This window comes from Heteronotia binoei, chromosome 21 (assembly GCF_032191835.1).
Source record: "Heteronotia binoei isolate CCM8104 ecotype False Entrance Well chromosome 21, APGP_CSIRO_Hbin_v1, whole genome shotgun sequence".
NCBI lineage: Eukaryota > Metazoa > Chordata > Lepidosauria > Squamata > Gekkonidae > Heteronotia > Heteronotia binoei.
This window is the reverse complement of record NC_083243.1, coordinates 84955556-84974415: the sequence shown is the minus strand read 5'-3', so window position 1 is coordinate 84974415 and position 18860 is coordinate 84955556. Positions and strand designations below refer to the sequence as shown.

At 40.5% G+C, this 18860-nt stretch overlaps 1 protein-coding gene across 2 annotated transcripts in view; it reads right to left on the bottom strand.

The window, feature by feature from the left end:
- Positions 1 to 2136: 2136 nt before the first annotated feature.
- DPF3 (double PHD fingers 3) overlaps positions 2137 to 18860 on the bottom strand; it is a 328225-nt gene continuing 311501 nt past the window's right edge. For both annotated transcript variants that reach the window (XM_060261375.1, XM_060261374.1), the window contains exons 9-11: positions 9256 to 9368; positions 7790 to 7871; positions 2137 to 2496 (exon numbers count right to left, since the gene is read on the bottom strand). In XM_060261375.1, the coding sequence (XP_060117358.1) occupies positions 2426 to 2496; positions 7790 to 7871; positions 9256 to 9368 (266 nt within the window). In that variant the 3' untranslated portion in view covers positions 2137 to 2425. The remainder of the gene's footprint in view (positions 2497 to 7789; positions 7872 to 9255; positions 9369 to 18860) is intronic.

The window sequence follows — 18860 nt, the reverse complement described above, 5'->3', positions numbered from 1 at the left end:
AGGTCGGTAAAATGAGGACCCAGCTTGCTGGGGGGAAGTGTAGATGACTGGGAAAGACAATGGCAAACCACCCCGTAAAAGTCTGTCGTGAAAACGTTGTGAAAGCAACGTCACCCCAGAATGTGGCATTACCTACTGGATGCAGAGGATATAATTAGTTCACTCTTTCAGGTGCCTTTGGAAGCTGTAGAGAGTGGAGATAATTTGGTTTAACTAAAAATCTCAATACAAGTGACTGGTTTATTTCTTTATGCACATCTCAGTTTCTTACTTAGAGGGGTAGTATTAAGTCATATGACATAACAAAAATATTGCCGTTCACACTGATGTTTCTGCACAGGAGGACCCTCTTCTTTCTAGTTATATGTTGGCATTTATCCATCATAAAATATTCTGAAGAAAAAAGTATTCTTCCTTTTACTTATTGGTCTTCTATAAACTTATCTTCATCATATACTTTGATAGGATATGCCAATAAAACCACATTTAAATTCTGCACATTTTTAAAAGGGTAGAGCAGCAGAATAGATTGTAGATGGCAAAAGTCTGTGCCGCCAACTTTCCTTGGGGGTTATGGACCAATACATTAATCAGGGCTTTTTTTGAGAACAGGAATGCAGTTCCAGCTGGCTTGGTGTCATGGGTGTGTGGCTTAATATGAAAATGAGTTCCTGCTGGGCTTTTCCTATTAAAAAAGACCTGACATTAATAATGGTTTATGCAGAGAAACTCTGAAGACTTAATATTGCCAGTTGTTGGCAGATCTGATATGATTTAGGGTCCAATTCCATTAATACTTGTTTGGTAGTAGTAGTGGAGGAGGAAAATGTCATGAAGTTACAGCTGACTTATGGTGACCCTATAGGGCTTTCAAGTCAAGAGACATTCAGAGGTGGTCTGCCATTGCACAAGCACAACAACTCTGCATTACAATCCTGGTATTCCTTGGAGGTCTTCCATCTAAATACTAGCCAGGGCTGACCCTGCTTAGTTAGTCCCATTTAAAAGGATAAGATTTTCTTTTAAGTAAGGTAAGATTGGTATCTACAGATGCAGTCCTATTCAGGCTTCACTGAGACAGCAAGTTTCACAGAAACTGACAAAACCCCACTGATATCAATAGAAGTTAGGTGCACACAGACCAGCAGCCAAAGAGGTAATTTAGGTGACTATGAGAACTTCCTATTTCTAACTAAGGCTAATGCTACAAGTGAAGGTGTGTGTGTGTGTGTGTGTTAATGCTCAAGAGTTCAAGACCTGGACTTCTTTTTTTCTGTTTTTTCTTTCTCCTTTTTCATTCTATTCTTTTCATTGTAAAAAAGTCTAATAAAATTTATATTTAAAAAAAGATTTCAAGTCTTGTAGACGGGACCCAACAATAACTTCTTACATGCAAATTTCTACTTGTACATGATCTAAGCAGATGACAAGTCAGGTCCAACTGGAACAACAGAACCAGAGACCCTAGGACTCAGGGCTTTGTTCCTTCTTCCTCACTCCTGGACAACCTTTGTCTCAGAAGTGGGCTTGTAAATGTTGGCATGAACAAAATATTGGTTGGAGGGGGGAGGAGCTATATGTTCTGCCTTTGAAGAAGCCTGATCATTTTATACCTGGGGTTTTAAACTGCTTATAAGTTTAGTGGTTAAGACTGATTTACAGTTATTTGTTTAGATTTGTAATGCATTTTTAATGTTTTTACTTGTAAGCTGTCTTGAGCATTTTACAAATGTAAAGGCAGCTTAGATTTTTTTTTCTAAATAAGCACTTCAATGTACTGTGAAGTAGAGGGGGTGAAACAGGGAAATTAACATAGTGGTGCGGTTTTTTTCAGCTACATGTTACTGGGGAAATGGGAGGGGAGATACAAGATGGCAATGCCTATGTGTCTCCTCATCATAAGTGAAATGCTATACCCTTCAAAGGCCATCCACATCTAAAAATGAGCTTCCAAGAAGGGAATTCTCACAAATAATCTGTGACATGGAAGCATCTCAATATCCTCGCTATGGTCTTGTAAAGAATAGTTACATCAAGAACATTATTATTTTTCTTGTAGAGAAAAAATAGATAACCAAAACCACATTGCCACGTTATTTAAATTTCTGAGTATCAACTGTCAGTTCTGCCCCCTTCTCCATTGTCAGAACTCATGTCAATTTATTACAGTACATCTTCATTCATGCATCACAGTGGAAAGAATCCATCTGGAACATTTTTTAAAAGTGTGCTCCTTCTAGTAGAACCCAGGAGGTACAATATTTGTGAAATCTACAGTTGGACATCAAGCACTGCAGATATTTTTTTGAATGTCTATTCTATTTCATATGGGTAGATGTTACACGTATCACATTGGTGAATGACAATTGTGCGCTGGTGTCACAAGTTCAGAAACAAGCTCTGTCCTGATCCACAGAAATCCCTTTTAAGGCTGGAAGCAGAATGCTGATGCTCTTTCTCGAAGTAGTTCTCGGCACAAATGACAACTCCAGCTCCCTGGAAACAAACAGTACACCTTCAGATTTGAAAATAGTCCCAGAAATGTTCAAATATGCAGACAGTCAGAGGGCAAGACAAATAGGTGTGCTATTTAAATACAGGGTACTTTTAAATGTATACAACCATATACTTATGCTATCCATCTTGAATAGTGTGGTTTTATCATTAGACTCAGTGGTCTGTTGAATCCAGCCCCTTTCAGCTGGAAAAGCAGATAAACCAAGAAGTAAAAAAGGTGTCTTTTCCCCAGATTTGTATGAAATGGAAATTGTTCCCTTTGTTAGATTCAGCTGACTTAGTATACTAATCCATGCTACAGTGACCTCAAGGTGGGACTGCTGTGATGTGCTCTGCATGGGCCTGCCCCTGAAGACAACGCAAAAACTACAATTAGCACAGAATGCCACAACTAAGTTGTTATTAGGCTTTAAGCACCTCAGCTTTAAAAACAATACAATTGCTTATATATTCAGTTCAAGGCGCTGGTGTCAACTTTTAAAGCCCTTCACAAGCTGGGACCCTCATATCTGCAGAAGCGATTCAACCAAAGATGTCTACCATGGCGCTCCAAACAACAAAAAAGGAATTCTTCCCCCTTCCCCCAATCAGTGAAAACAGTTTCATCTTGGGCTTTGTCAGCGGTTGCTCCAGTTCTATTAAAACAGTTTCCTGAGGATGTAAGGAAGGTCTCAATTTTACAGAGATTTTGGAGGGTCCAAAAGTGGAGCTTTTTGGACTTGATTTTGGTGGCTCGTGACAGGAGGTCAGATAGTATGACAGCTAATGTGTAATGGCTTGCTCTTTTATTCACTTTTGTTTCTGTGAACTGATATTTTAATGGGTTTGGGTCCCGATGATCAGGAAAAGAGATGGAATATAAATATTTAAAATAAAATAAAAGCATGGAAAGAACTTCTAACTGTAAAACAAAGAATGAATCAACACAGATCACTATACATGATGATCATAAACATATTAATTTCTCTCTGTATCACGGTATGGAGAAGAGGGTTTTGCTGGCAATACAAAGTAATTAAGGGCAACCTTCCCCAGTTCAGGGTTCTCAATAATAATAAAACTTCTCAATAAGACTTCACTCAGTAACAAAAGAGTTTTCAACACTGGAATATCCTAGCATATCCCAGAGGTGTCTGCTCAGCCTTAGGAAGTTGTTATTACATTAACCAACACCCAGTTTCTCTTCCTTTTTTTTTTTTTTACTCAATCAAGAAAGGCACTCGAGTAATTAATTACGCTCTGTCCTGTTTCAGGAGCTATCTTGACTCACCCAGACTTTTGTGTCAATACAGATCTGGTTTACTTCAACCTAATTGCCTTGCCCAGGCTATTTGTGTCCATGAAAATTTGGCTTACAATAGTTTAATCAAGGTATTTTCCCACTCCCCCCCCCTCAAAGTTTGGCAGCAGTTTAAACCATCCAATGAGATTCAAATCCAAACTTTAAACCAGCCAATAAGAATCAATTTTTTTCTCTTAACCCAATCCAAAGCCATGATGGCCCAAATCCTATCTACTCTGGGGATTCTGTACATAAAAGAGGGACCCCAAGCCATAGCAAATTGTTCCTCAGATCTCTGGTCCTCATCTCTATTGGTCAAAAATCTGGTTTCCTGCTGAGACCCCCTGCTGCACAGTACAGGCTTTTTCACCTTGCTTAGCCAGCTCCCCACTCTGCTCCTTGGACTTCAGCTGTGATTGTCCCTGGACCTCTCCAGACCTCAAGCCCAGGATTTCAGGTCATCTGTCCCTTCCCCAGAACTTCCCAGTTTCCTCCTTCATATCTTTTATAAGTGTACCCTCTTGCTGGTATGTGTGTGTGTGTGTGCATGCGCACATGTGTGAATACTTAGGGAATTAGTTCTCAGGTGCTCAGTGTAGGTTCTTTACACTTTTATTCATTTTATTTTGTTTTGTTTACAATCATTCTCTCTCTCTTTGTCATTTTATTTTGGGGTGCCACTACCAAGATCCACCTGGTCTCACATTATTCCTTTCTGGAACCCTTTTAAAGCTAATTTCCCCTTCTCTGTGTACAGTTTTGGTAAAATCTTCCTTCCCACAGTTTTAACTCCTGCAAGGTTTTGGGTTGTGTTCCTTTCTTTGCTTCACACATTCAGTCTTTCTGAAAGCCTGGGAGGACTTCCAGGTTTGTAGAAGCTTAAGTTATAACTGTGGCTGGGCCCATTGCAAGGATCTGGCAATCTGCATGGAAGCCAACCTGTGGTTATTAGACCTTGTTATCTGGTAGAGAAAATTTCAGTGCTAAATATCATGTTACACATTTCAAGACACTGAGAAACATTTCAGTATACTGGGAAATGTTTAGTAACCCCTACAAATCAGGGCATTAAACTTATCTAGGGCTTCACAGGTCAAACAAGAAGGCACCACCTGCCTTATGATCCTATCCTCCCTCCATTTCAAGGTGCCTTGTGTCTCCAAATAGCATAATTTGAGGATCTCAAATTTTGGGCATCCCACAGCTAGAGGTTCACCTTGATAAGCATTCTAAGAAGAATTTTTGCTAATTTTTCATAAGGTTAATCTATAAGAGCCATGAGAACCTAGTTGAGATTCTACACAGCAAATCTATGAATCATGGGATAAGTCTTTAATGTTGCACCTTGTATAACAAAATCTTAAGGAGAATTACATCCTTTCAAGCCCACTAAAGTCATTAGACTTCAAAACGCAAAACTCTGTAAAGAATTTAATTGCTAAAAACCTACAAATAGGTGGATGAGTCAAGGGCTTCTTTTTGCCTGTGCAGCCAAGTAGGTTTCTTAAAACTGGTATCTGTCACTTTGTTGTGTTAGCTAGACCTTTATGTAGAGCATCCTGGAAAATGCTAGTTTAGTCTTAACCTCAACTTTATTTGGTACATATTCCACCAGTCAGTGAAAATATTCCATGTACTATTATAGATCTTAAAGCAAAAGAGTAGCCAGAATCTGTCCAGAATTATTCATGGCTCACAGCCTTTGACACTTAGCTTCCAAGCTGCTGACTATAATGGATCTGACTGAAGATGAACCACTGAACCTTAAGACAGGAGGCCTGATTTGCTCAACAACCATCAATATCTCTGCCTGGACAGGTCAGACAGCTCTTGAAACTCAGCATTTCAGAGTTCCAGGAGATGACATGAAGCAAAGTATGCTTAGCCACTGAAACCTGGACTAGAGGAATGGTCGAAGGCCTCATGGGCATCTTTCTCAAACTGCCCCTCCAGTTCCTTTTTACAAGGAATAAAAGCTAGAAGGAATGAAAGTAAAACATTTCATTTTCATCTGCTAAAACTAGGCCCTAAGCAGCTCTGCAAAACCATACTTCTTGTCCAAAGGCAAGGCCAGTCTGTAGACAAAGGGATATCTTCCTCTGCTAAATTCAGATGGCTGCATGTGTTGTTCAAATATATATCAGAGAGAATGCTTATAAGTGAACTGGTTGGAGGGCCCCAGATGCTGTTGAAAAATACATATTTTTATATCTAGAATTTATCTGAATTTCAGAACTGTAAAAATAAAATAAACTATTTTGAGAAAGAGGTTTCTCAAAATATGCTGAAACAAACAAACAAATAAACCAGGAGCTGTTTGCCTTCACAGCCATTCATTGGTTATGCTAGAAAGTGCATTCAATGTTTGGGATGGGATATTTCAAAATATATTATAAATCTAGTGTTTAAAATGGAGAAATGAGGATTTAAAAATCTTCCTACTGTGTTTCTTTCATGATAACAAATACACCCTGTCATGTTCTCAGGTGGTTTCCTCTCATTTCAGGAAATTATAAATGGGCACACCATTAATGACTCTGCCTCCTCCCACAGTTTTCTATAATGCAGGAATTTACTCTTTTTTTACTCCTATCATGAATACTGTTAAATTACATGTTTTATGTAGTTTATAAATCTGTCACAAGAAGTAAATATATGTGAATTTATTTATTAATATGTGCCACAGTTTTCCTGAGCACTTTTATGAAGCTGGATTTCCACTGACCACTAATTACTTTATTCACAGAAACATTCCTATGCTTTGTATTTGCATGATAGGCTTGCCAGTCCCCAGGTCTGGGCAAGGGATCCACCAATTTTGCAGACTCCTCCCTGCTGCCAGTCAGCTGGCCAGCAGGGAGAAGCCCTGCCCCAACAGTCATGATGTGCTTTTCAATATCAGGCAGGATCAGAAGCTTGCAGCTGCTTCTGTTTTGAAAGGTGTGTGCGTGTCTTTAAATCTCAGCAAGGCTGAAGCTGCTTGAAGGGGGAGAGTAGAGCAGAAAGAGCCATGTGTAAGAGAGAGAGGAAGAGAGAGAGCTCAATCCCTCTGTTTGTTTTGCATTCCTTTCAGAAGTTGTTTGAGTAGCAAAAGAGATAGTAAAAAGTTAGTATAGGATAGTATAAGATAGGATAGGATAGTAAAGTTAGTATAGGATAGAAGAAAACTCCACCCCCTAGACCTCTCTCTGTGTAAGTTGATTGAAATATAGCAGATAGTTACATTCAGCAACTCTGGTGTGTAAAGCTATCAATACCATTGCTCCAGGGAGATCACAAAAATGTGGGCTTACAAACTGTTTATTTTTGCTGCTTTGTGAATGTGTGTGTGTGAATTAACTTTCATTTTAGTGAAAGTGCAGATGCTGTGGAACCATTTGATTGCAAAAAAAGAGGAGGAGGAAATGTATTCAGAGGAACTGCAGTGTTGTATTTTTATTGAATGGGAAAGTCTCTTCAGTCCACTCCCAAATCCCCAGATATTTCCTGAGTTGGACCTGGCAACTCTATTGCATGATGATGTTTGTTGTGGCTTCCCAGATCCATGTCATTTGCACATTCAGAGTGTCAATTAAAACAGAAGCAAATTCTACTCAAAAAACTTGCTTTGGTGTATGATAGATCCTGCACCAAAGCACTTGATGATTGAACAGGTCATAACAACTTGAAAGTGGTTTTTCTTGCCTGTTTTTGTTTGTTTTTTCCCCTCAAGCAATTTTGTTTTTAACCTAAGCTACCAGAAGCAATATTTTTATATACTTTTCCTATATTTTTACATAAGTTTATAGAAAGGGAGTTTCAGCAGATGCACCTTTTAACATCACAGTGAAGAGGAGATGGGAAAAGTTGTACCTCCTGACAATGCTCTCTTCTACACAAATATTAAAGGCAATAGAGGCCATCCCGCAACACCAATAATGGCCTATTTTGCAATTATCTGTTCTTTCCCACAGAAATGCCTATGCACACAGTCTACGAACAAAATGTTACCTTCAGGGGGCTCAGAGACTGGTGGGTTTAAACAATACATGTGATAGCCACGGTCACAGTCATCACAGAAGAGTAGCTGATCCTAGTCCAGCAATATAAGGGGAAAGAGAGGAAAATGTTACCCATAGCAGCTAAAATTATTCCTGTCAGCATTTGCATCTGGACAGGCTAAATATGTAACTGCAATAACCCAAAACACACAAATAAAGGCAGGTAGCAAGCCATGAACAATGCTCTTGCTTCTTGAAATGACTGTCACTCTACTCACCCATAACTGACATGCATGTTACAGCTTGCATTTCAAATACAAAAATCTCCCACTGAGCTCAGGATAGGGCTTGTGCCATCACAAAGCCCCTATCAGAATATGTTTTGTACTGTCTCACTATAAAATGCATTTTTTCTTGTTTAAGCAAGGGAAGTTTCAATATATACATTGTGTGACATTGCTTGGTATCCTGGAAAGGTGCTAGAAATCACTTCTTACTATAAAACTGAAAAATTAGACTAGATGAGAAATATGGTCTTTCTAATACAAATGGCATCAGTATTATTTATTTATTTATTTATTACATTAAATTTCTATCCCGCCCTCTCCACAAGTGGACTCAGGGCAGCTAACAACATTCATTTCACAAGTTAAAACCAATAAAAACCCAATAAGACATATTTACAATTTTAAATTTTTAAAATTTGTTTCATGGTGCTGTATTGCTACAGTATACAATACACTGCTGTCCTGGCAGTACTGGGAGTACACTGCTCCCAGTAGCAGTGGGAGAGAGGGGAAAAGCTGTGGGTGAGGAGTATCATTCTATCACCCCCAGCTCAAAGTTACCAAACATTTGTCTAATGCAACTGATCTATAATTCCACCAGTTCACTTTGAAATCTTCAGCCTCCTTTGTATTAAATTATTTCCAAGCTCCATTATACACAGCTTAATGGCATTCTTCTAGTCATTAGATTGAAGGTTCACCCATGCTAAGATATCATAGCTATTGCCCACAAACATTCAAATCCAGCAGAAACTGAATCACACTCATACTGTAATGTCTTGTATATTGGGGCCCATCATTGACATGGTCCATGTTTCTCTTGGTCTTTGGGTTCAGTCAGGGATGTAGCCTTTTCTGCCACATTTCCACAATACAAGGGACCAGAGAGTGCCTCCTATTTTGAGACTGGGAGACTAGTTCTCCCCTCATATGTGTGAATTAGGCAAAATAAATAAATAAATTGAGATGGAGTTTTTTTCTTATGTCCTGGATGCTCTTAGTGGCTTGGGCCAGGAAAAGGAGCACAAGTCATGCTTCTTCCCTTAGCTTTGCTTGCAGTTCATTCTGAGTGAACTGATCGCACCTTTTTACTAAATCTTGTTTTAAACAGCCTTTCTCCATAATATCTCTGGTTTGCATCATCTTTCAAAGAAGTGGTAATCCAGGTTTGTAATGAAGGAGAACTTACATCATTCTCAGATGTTCCACAAAGGCTGCAGGATTTGCACTCAATGCATTGCCACTGATAGGTTTTGACAGCCTCAGTCATGTTTGCTGTGAACTGCAAGCAGGTTGGATGACCTAAAGAAATAGAAAATATCTATTTTTAGTAAGGTGTTCTGTTTGTTGTATTTGACCTTTTTAATCAAAGTCATAAAATTCAGGAACAAAACACACATGGACATGGACCAATCACAACATGGGCTTCAAACTAATGGATATAAAAGAGGAAAGCAGGCATTAACCCTTTTGCTGCTGGGCATAAGAAAAATCAGTCATTCCTGCCCGTTTCCCCATTGGCAAAGCAATTTTATTCAGAGCTCTTAAAAACAATTTAAAAAAAAAAGTCAAACAGGGAGGTGTAGATTAATTTTTCTGGGCCTGATTCAAACGTGTATCTGCAAGTAAGAATTTACTCCCCACTTTCAGTGTCTATACATCAAGAGAATGACATCTCTCAGCTTTTTATGGGAGGATTTGTATTTTTAAGAGCTCTTTGCTAATAAGGTTTGTTTGCACAGAAGAAACCAAACTGCACAGCTAATCTTCCAAGAATCAAATAATAAAAACCCTCCCAACAACCCTCCCTCCCAACCAAAAATAACCTACAAAAGGAATAAATGAAGGAAAGCTAGCATAACAGTCACATCTATTGGGAAAGGACAGCTGCCAGGACTCTAGCCCCCCCCCCCCGCCCCCGCTACATGCGTGTGGACTCCAGCTTTGCCAAACAGCAGTACTACTGTAGCAGGATCAGCAATGGGGGGTTCTGAAGGGGAAAAATACAAACAAACAAACCAAAGATGGGATCAGTGTTCCTTCTGCAAAACAAGAAAAACAACAATAGCACTCTGAGATAATGCCATTGCCTTCCCAATCATCTCCTATTCTTGAGATTTGTCTACATACATGCAATATGCATCTTTCTTCCTTTTCTTTTTTGAAAGTATTTTTTACTTCATACTGTAAACACCAACTCTATGGAGCACCAACTTACTACAGAATAACACATATGGAAATGCAGACACACATATATGTGCATATGACATTAATCTGTCATTTCAGATATTTCCACGGGTTGAGTCCTGTGATCTCTTCACACTTTAGTTGGACAATTAGCAACTGGGAGAAAAGATTTTTTACTAGAATGTAATTGATCACTGCAGGAAACCTGCTGAAAGTGAATGTGGTTATATGGAATAGATCCTAAGTATGCAGAAAATTCTGAAACAATTGGTTATTCCCTTTGTTGTATATTTTCACTGTGCACTGGTTGCATGGTGCCCACTCTAGTCTCTAGAAGGATTCTGAGTATTACCAGGGAACAACAGCTGAGTTTACTCTAGCTGAAATTTGACGTGTCTCACATCACATTTCTTTCCCTAGACTTTTTAACACACACACACAAAGTCTCAAGAGATTGAAACATGGGTAGGAGGGCTGATTACCCCCTTTCTTCCAGCAGTTTCTCAGCTCAAAGTTTTTCTCTGTGGGAGGGAAGATATTGGTACTCGTGTCTTTACACCCATGAGTGGATAAGCTCGTATGGGCAATTTTGACTAAAAAGGGTGGGAGAAGAAAGCACCTCCACCTACTGTTCCTCTATTAAAACTTGCAGGTTCCTGAGTCTGCTCTAGATTTTAAAATAGACTACATAGCTTCTCTACAGCAAACTTCAAAAAAGAACTATTGAGGCTATCCTGGCCTTTCAGGCATCGCCTTTACAAATACTTTTTTGGAGTCACCATTGGAGAATAGTCATGAACATAAGCCTGAGGAAGGGCTACTAGTTCTTCCTTTTCTTCTTGTGTCTGCTTGTAAATGCATGCTTAGTCACCTTGAAGCTGGGCAGTTCCATGCTATTTGCATGCATATTCTGCATTCCATAATCACACACGCACACTGTCTCTCATCCACACACAGTTGATTCTGGTTATCAATACCTTTTCTGTTAGCAGCAGTGATGAAAGAAACATAGAAAATCCTCACCAAATGGGAGCAGCCACAGTCAGGAAAATGGTCCCTCAGATGAGTCCTTAATTCGGTTATGCCCTTCCCCTATTACCTTCTGGATTTTATTGTGCCATCCATTAACCAACAATTGTGTTCAGCAAACAGTCCCTTATCGAGATGAAGCAGCTGAAATTGAACTTTCTAAAAGTGACTATATAGATGCTGACTGATATTGTGGATATGTGGAATCATATAAAAGCAATATTTTTCCTTGTCTTATTAAGTTTCTTTGTTTCCTTCATCAAAAGGTTTTGCCTGAGGTGGAATATCCCCATTCACTCTGAATTCTGCTTTAGGTGAAATAGGTGGATAAATAAGTATTTAGCAAAAAATTTATTTCACCAAAAGTTTATTCTTCTTTACACTACCCCCACCCCTTTCTTGCTTCTTCCACTGACAGCCACCAGTAATAAGATACACATTTCTTCTAGTTCTCCTGCTTCACTTATTTATCTGATCAAGACTCAAGCATATTCTAGAAACAGAGTTGCCAGTTCTTGTCTTGGTCAACAATTCCTGAAACATATACCTCAGCTCCAGCTGCTTACCTTTTCCTAGCTAGGTATCAAATTTAGATCTATATTTCCACTACCTTACATTGCATTTCAAACATAGCTTTCTACAGAAGGATTTCTTTACCATTCTCTTTGCTAAAGGTCCAGTATTAGTCTAGCATTTCTGGGAGAAAAAGAATGCAATTATTTTAAAAGAACTTGCCTCCTAACATATACACACACATTTTTTTTTAAAAAAAAGCTGTCATTAATTGTGAAACTCTAATGGCCAGAAAACGACATTAAGGCCAGGAGCAATTGCTGTATGCAGACATACTATGACCAGTAATGACCTTAACACAGCTCATTTGTGCTTCTTCATTAGGGAATTTTCCACAGCATGATTAATTGTGGCCATGCACTCTCAGCAACCAGACATCTTAAAGTGAATTAGTACCTTCTCCAAAGAATTCAGATAGTTTTAAACAAAACAAAACAAAAATCCCCATTTTTGTTCAAAAGTTGGGGTCTCTCCCCCCTACCCTCTTTTGCTAATAGCATTTCCTGAAACAAATATTATGCTGAGGGAGAGAAGGGAGATGAAGCAGAATATCATGGTTTTATTTTGCTGGCCACAATGTACCTGCCTGCTGGATAATGGAAGCTGTCTGGGAGGAAAGGCTTAGGTTGGGTGGCAGACTTCTTCTCTTTGGTCTGACTCCAGTAATATAAGAAAGGAAACACCGTGTGATGCTAGGCACTTTGGTCAGAGATGTCTTCCCATCTGCCCACCTAGGTATAAGCTTTAAATGAGTACTTTGCACTTGATCATTATGGGTTTTTGATTAATCACTGGTTGATGGGGTCAGAAATAATGAGGGGGATGGGGGCTGCAGAATGGCTCAAGCACTAACAGTTTTTTCTCATCTCACAGAGATCTTTGGGGGATTAAGTTGGCTGGTACGCTATATGCTTTGTCATGTTTATCTACTATAGCTGACCGGATACCATCCCAAAAGATCTGGTCAGTTGCCTGGAGGCTGGATGGCTACAACAGAGCCAACTGAAACCATACCCATCAAATATGGAGGTCCTGTGGCTCGGCTGAGGTGGCCCGGGTTGGGGAATCCATCATCACCACTCTGGACAGAGTACATCTAATACCAGCTTTCTCTGTCAGGAGTTTGGACATGATCCTTGATGCCTCCCTTTCATTGGAGGCTCAGAACACAGATATGTTTATGTTTATTTGATTTATATGTTTATTTATTTGATTTGCTCAGGGCAGCTCACAATTTATAATAGAACAACAATAAAAGCATTTGATTTAAAACATTAAATTAAAACAAATTGGTGCTAATTTCAGTACAATTTAAAGATGGCATTCAGTAGTCTTAAACATCCATCAAGATCAAATACTTTGGTGATGGTTGAACAAAACAGGAGTCAAGTTGCACCTTTAAGACCAACTTAGTTTTATTCAGAATGTAAGCTTTCGTGTGCTCTCTAAGCACACTTCATCAGATGAGGAATCTGGTACAGTGAGCAAAGCCACACATAGCTGGTAGTCAGTGGCTCAGAATGTACCAGTTTGCATTCTGAGCCCCTTACTACAGGTATGCGTGGCTTTGCTCACTGTACCAGATTCCTCGTCTGATGAAGTGTGCTTAGAGAGCACATAAGAACATAAGAGAAGCCATGTTGGATCAGGCCAATGGCCCATCCAGTCCAACACTCTGTGTCACACAGTGGCCAAAAAAAAAGGAGGTTCACAAGTGGGGCTAGAAACCCTTCCATTTTGCCCCCCCAAAACACAAAGAATACAGAGCATCACTGCTCCAGGCAGTTCCAATAAAATGCTGTAGCTAATAGCCACTGATGGACCTCTGCTCCATATTTTTATCTAAACCCCTCTTGAAGCTGGCTATGCTTGTAGCCGCCACCATGTCCTGTGGGAGTGAATTCCACATGTTAATCACCCTTTGGATGAAGAAGTACGGTACTTCCTTTTATCCGTTCTAACCCTACTGCTCAGCAATTTCATTGAATGCCCACAAGTTCTTGTATTGTGAGAAAGGGAGAAAAGTACTTCTTCCTCTACTGGGGAGCCAGTTTGGTGTAGTGGTTAAGTGTGTGGACTCTGATCAGGGAGAACCGGGTTTGATTCCGCACTCCTCCACTTGCACCTGCTGGAATGGCCTTGGGTCAGCCATAGCTCTGGCAGAGGTTGTCCTTGAATGGGCAGCTGCTGTGAGAGCCCTCTCAGCCCCACCCACCTCACAGGGTGTCTGTTGTGGGGGAGGGAGATAAAGGAGATTGTGAGCAGCTCTGAGACTCTTCGGAGTGGAGGGCGGGATATAAATCCAATATCTTCTTCTACTACTACTTTCTCCATCTCAAGCATAATCTTGTAAACCTCTGTCATGTCACCCCGCAGTTGACGTTTCTCCAAGCTAAAGAGCCCCAAGCATTTCAACCTTTCTTCATAGGGAAAGTGTTCCAAACCTTTAATCATTCCAGTTACCCTTTTCTGAACTTGTTCCAATGCTATAATATTCTTTTTGAGGTGTGGTGATCAGAATTGTACACAGTATTCCAAATGAGACTGCACCATCGATTTACACAGCGGCTTTATGATACTGGCTGATTTAATCTCAATTCCCTTCCTAATAATTCCCAGCATGGCGTTGGCCTTTTTTTATTGCAATCGCACACTGTCTTGACATTTTCAGTGAGTTATCTTCAACGACCCGAAGATCTCTCTCTTGGTCTGTCTCTGCCAGTTCACACCCCAATTCAACTTGTATTTGTAGCTGGGATTTTTGGCCCCAATGTGCATTACTTTGTACTTGGCCACACTGAACCTCATCTGCCACACTGACGCCCACTCACCCAGCCTCAACAGATCCCTTTGGAGTGCCTCACAATCCTCTCTGGTTCTTACCACCCTAAACAATTTAGTGTCATTTGCAAACTTGGCTACTTAAGCTGCTTACTCCCGACTCTAGATCATTAATGAACAAGTTAAAGAGCATGGGACCCAATACTGAGCCCTGCGGCACCCCACTGCTTACCGTCTTCTCCACTGTGAAGATTGTCCATATATACTCACTCTCTGTTTCCTATTAATGAGCCAGTTTTTGATCCATAAGAGGACTTGTCCTTTTACTCAATGACTCTCTAGCTTACTAAGGAGCTTTTGATGAGGAACTTCATCAAAGCTTTCTGGAAGTCAAGGTAAACAACATCTATTGGGTCCCCTTTATCCACATGTTTGTTCACCCCCTCAAAGAACTGCAACAGGTTAGTGAGACAAGATCTTCCCTTACAGAACCCATGCTGAGTCTTCCTCAATAACTTGTGTTCATCAATGTGCTTACTCATTCTGTACTTGATAATGGTTTCTACCAACTTCCCCGGTATTGAAGTCAGACTTACTAGCCTGTACACAAAAGTTTACGTTCTGAATAAAACTAAGTTGGTCTTAAAGGTGCTACTTGACTCCTATTTTGTTCTACTACATCAGACCAACACGACTGACTACTTGGCGATGGTTGTTATTTAGTTAAATGCTAGCTGAAACAGCATCGTCTTGCAGGCTTTGTGGAACTGGGCAAGGTCCCTTAAGGATCTGACCTCAGGGAGTTGGTTCTACCAAAAAGGAGTGGCGATTGAGAAGGCTCTTTCTCACATTGTTTTCAGTCTTGCCTCCCTCGGACTGGGGATTGATAGTAAGTTTTGTGTTCCTGACCTAAGTACCCTCTGGGGAACATGTGGGGAGAGACGGTCCCTAAAGTAGGCAGATCCTCAGCCATATAGGGCTTTAAAGGAAATAACCAGCACCTTGTAGTGAATCTGGTATACTACCAGCAGCCAGTGCAGCATCCGCAGCCCAGGCTGTATGTGCTCCCTCATGGAGAGCCCCAGTAGCAGCCTGGTTGCCACATTCTGCACCAGCTGCAGTTTGCAGATTCGGGACAAGGACAGCCCCATGTAGAGAGCATTACAGTAGTCCAATCTCGAGGTGACCGTAGCATGGATTACAGTTGCCAAGTTGCTGTGTTGGAGGAAGCGAACCAACTGCCTTACCTGCCTAAGATGCTAAAAGGCAGATTTGGCAGTGGCTGCTATCTGGGCCTCCATTGTAGCACCCCCAGGCTCCAGTAGCACCCCCCAGCTTCTGACCCTGGGTGCCTTTGTAAAAGGTGTACCATCAAAAGCCCGTAGGAGGATTTCCCTGCCAGGACTGCCACAATTCAGGCAAGGGACCTTAGATACCATCAGGGTGGTGTTTTTCCATCTTCACTAAACTTGTCTCTCACTGATCCATGCAACAGTCACCTCCAGACTATTGTAACTTGCTCTATGCAGGATACTCTTGAACTTGCTCTGAAAGCTTCAAGTAGAATGCAGCAGTGATGGTCCTTTATCCATAACATTACTTAGAACACTTTGTACACATGGATTAAAACTATAAACTCTTTTGCAACTTGTGTCAACATACAGATCTTCCACCCAGAGGCAACTAGCTAGAATATAGGCTAGAAGAGCCTCCCCATGTCATACTGCTACGATGACTTTGGCCAAATGTCTAAGGGGCACTAGAACAGATTTTTGCAAAAAGCAGAGCAAACTAGGAGGGATTAACCCTGTAACTGTCTTCTATGCAAAATAAAGTAGAATACAACAACACATTAAAGACTAACAACATTTATTTCAGCATAAACTTTCATGGTCAGAGCTCACTTCATTAGATGCACTGAACTGTACATCCCAATGCTTTCATATTCACAACAGAATGATGTATGTGTGTGTGGGGGGGGGGGGAGATATTATGGAGAAAGGCTGTTTAAAACAAGATTTAGTAAAAAGGTACGATCAGTTCACTCAGAATGAGAGGGCCACAGACACTTGTAGCAAAGCTAAGGGAAGAAGCATGACTTGTGTTCCCTTTCCTGGCCCAAGCCACTAAGAGCATCCAGGACATAAGAAAAAAACTCCATCTCAATTTATTTATTTATTTTGCCTAATTCACACATATGAGGGGAGAACTAGTCTCCCAGTCTCAAAATAGGAGGCACTTTCTGGTCCCTTGTATTGTGGAAATGTGGCAGAAAAGGCTACATCCCTGACTGAACCCAAAAACCAAGAGAAACATGGACTATGTCAATGATGGGCCGCAACATACAAGACATTACAGTATGAGTGTGATTCAGTTTCTCCTGGATTTGAATGTTTGTGGGCAATAGCTATGATATCTAAGCACGGTGAACCTTCAATCAAATTAATATAAGAATGCCATTAAGTTGTGCTTAATGGAGCTTGAATATTGCTTCCTGGCTCTGGGATTCAGAAGCTTAGTGCCTTGGGACATAGAGGTTAGCCTTGGTTACCATGGCTAGTAGCCATTCACAGATTTTTCCTGCATGAATCTGTTTCTGTGGCCATCACAACATCCTCTGGCAGCAAATTCTTTTTTTCAATCACATACAACACCAGAGAGAGGAGAAGGGAATTAGCACTGGACTCTAGTATCATCTTATTCTAGGCCTGGGTAACTGGTCCATAGCTGGAAAAATAGGTTGTGTAGTATAGTTGAGCCCTTGATTCTGCCTTTGGGAATTGCCAAACATAGTATTGATTAAGATTGATTAAGATTGCCAGCCTCCAGGTGGTGGTTGGAGACCTCCTCGAATTTCAACTGATCTGTACTCACCAGAGATCAATTAACCTGAAGAAAATAGCTGCTTTGGAAGGTAGTTTCTTCAGGATTATACTCCCTTGAAGTCTCTCCTCTCCCCAAACCCTGCCTTTCTCAGGCTTCATCCTCAAAATCTCCAGGCATTTCCCAACCTGGAGCTGGCAACCCTCCTGCCAATAAAAATTGTATTCTGTTTTATCATGTGTGAGTATTTTTTTATCAAATAAAGGACCTGAAATTACATTAAAGCTGCAATTTTATACACAATTATTAGGTGTAAGGCCTACCAAATTTGATGTGAGTTACCAGCTAAATAGGCAGAGGATTGGACTGCAAATGACACTATGAAACATACATTCTGAAACACTGAAGCCTAACTCAGCAAAAGTCTTGTTGTAAAATGGAAGTGAATGGTCAGGCTATATTTTTTGCTCTCTGGAGCCTCTCTATCCCACACAGGTAGCTCACAGAATAGAACGCAGCTTTCAGTGGTAAAGTACCTTGAAGACCTTGTTATAAATCTAAACAAAAATCAAAATTCCTAATTTTGAGGAATTCCTAAACTTTAAGTTTTCTATACCCTCAGCTCATCTGCAAGAGAGATAGTTTGCTCTTAAAGACTGCTAGCTTCAATGAAGAAGTTTGCTGAAATGCAATGAGAAACAATGAGTACCGTATATACTCGAGTATAAGTCGACCCGAATATAAGCCGAGGCTTCTAATTTTACCCCAAAAATCTGGGAAAACTTATTGACTCGAGTATAAGTCGAGGGTGGGAAACGCAGCAGTTACTATTCCTGTGGCAGGTAAGGCCACAATGCTGCTTGCAATGAAAGATGAGGAGAATGGTGGTGCAGAACACAAATCAACAATACCAAGGCAGAAGTCATTTCTGGTCAGACTGAAAACACCAGTCCCAGCACGACCCCTCCCCCTTCACTGAGGAGAGGAGAGCAGGGGGCAGCTTTAGCTGTCCTTGGAATTCCGGGGATGCGGGCGGAATAGTGACTCGAGTATAAGCCGAGGAGGGGTTTTTTCTGCCCAAAATTTGGGCAGAAAAACTAGGCTTATACTCGAGTATATAGGGTAATTAATTAAAAGTAATAAAATTGATTAAAATGATTAAATAAACCATTTTCTACTTTGGTTTTTATGTAATCTGCTGTCCCAGTTAAGCTTGCAACCCATGGCTTCATCCATAGCTAAAGTCAACAGAAACATATTCATGCAGTTCAATGCACAATTTGTCAGTGATCAAGGCTAATACTGGAAGATTTGTTTACTTGACTTAGGGCCAATTCACATGATACAGTGTTCCCCTCCCCCATGCTGTTTTATCAACCTACATGACCCCAGGGGAGTTGC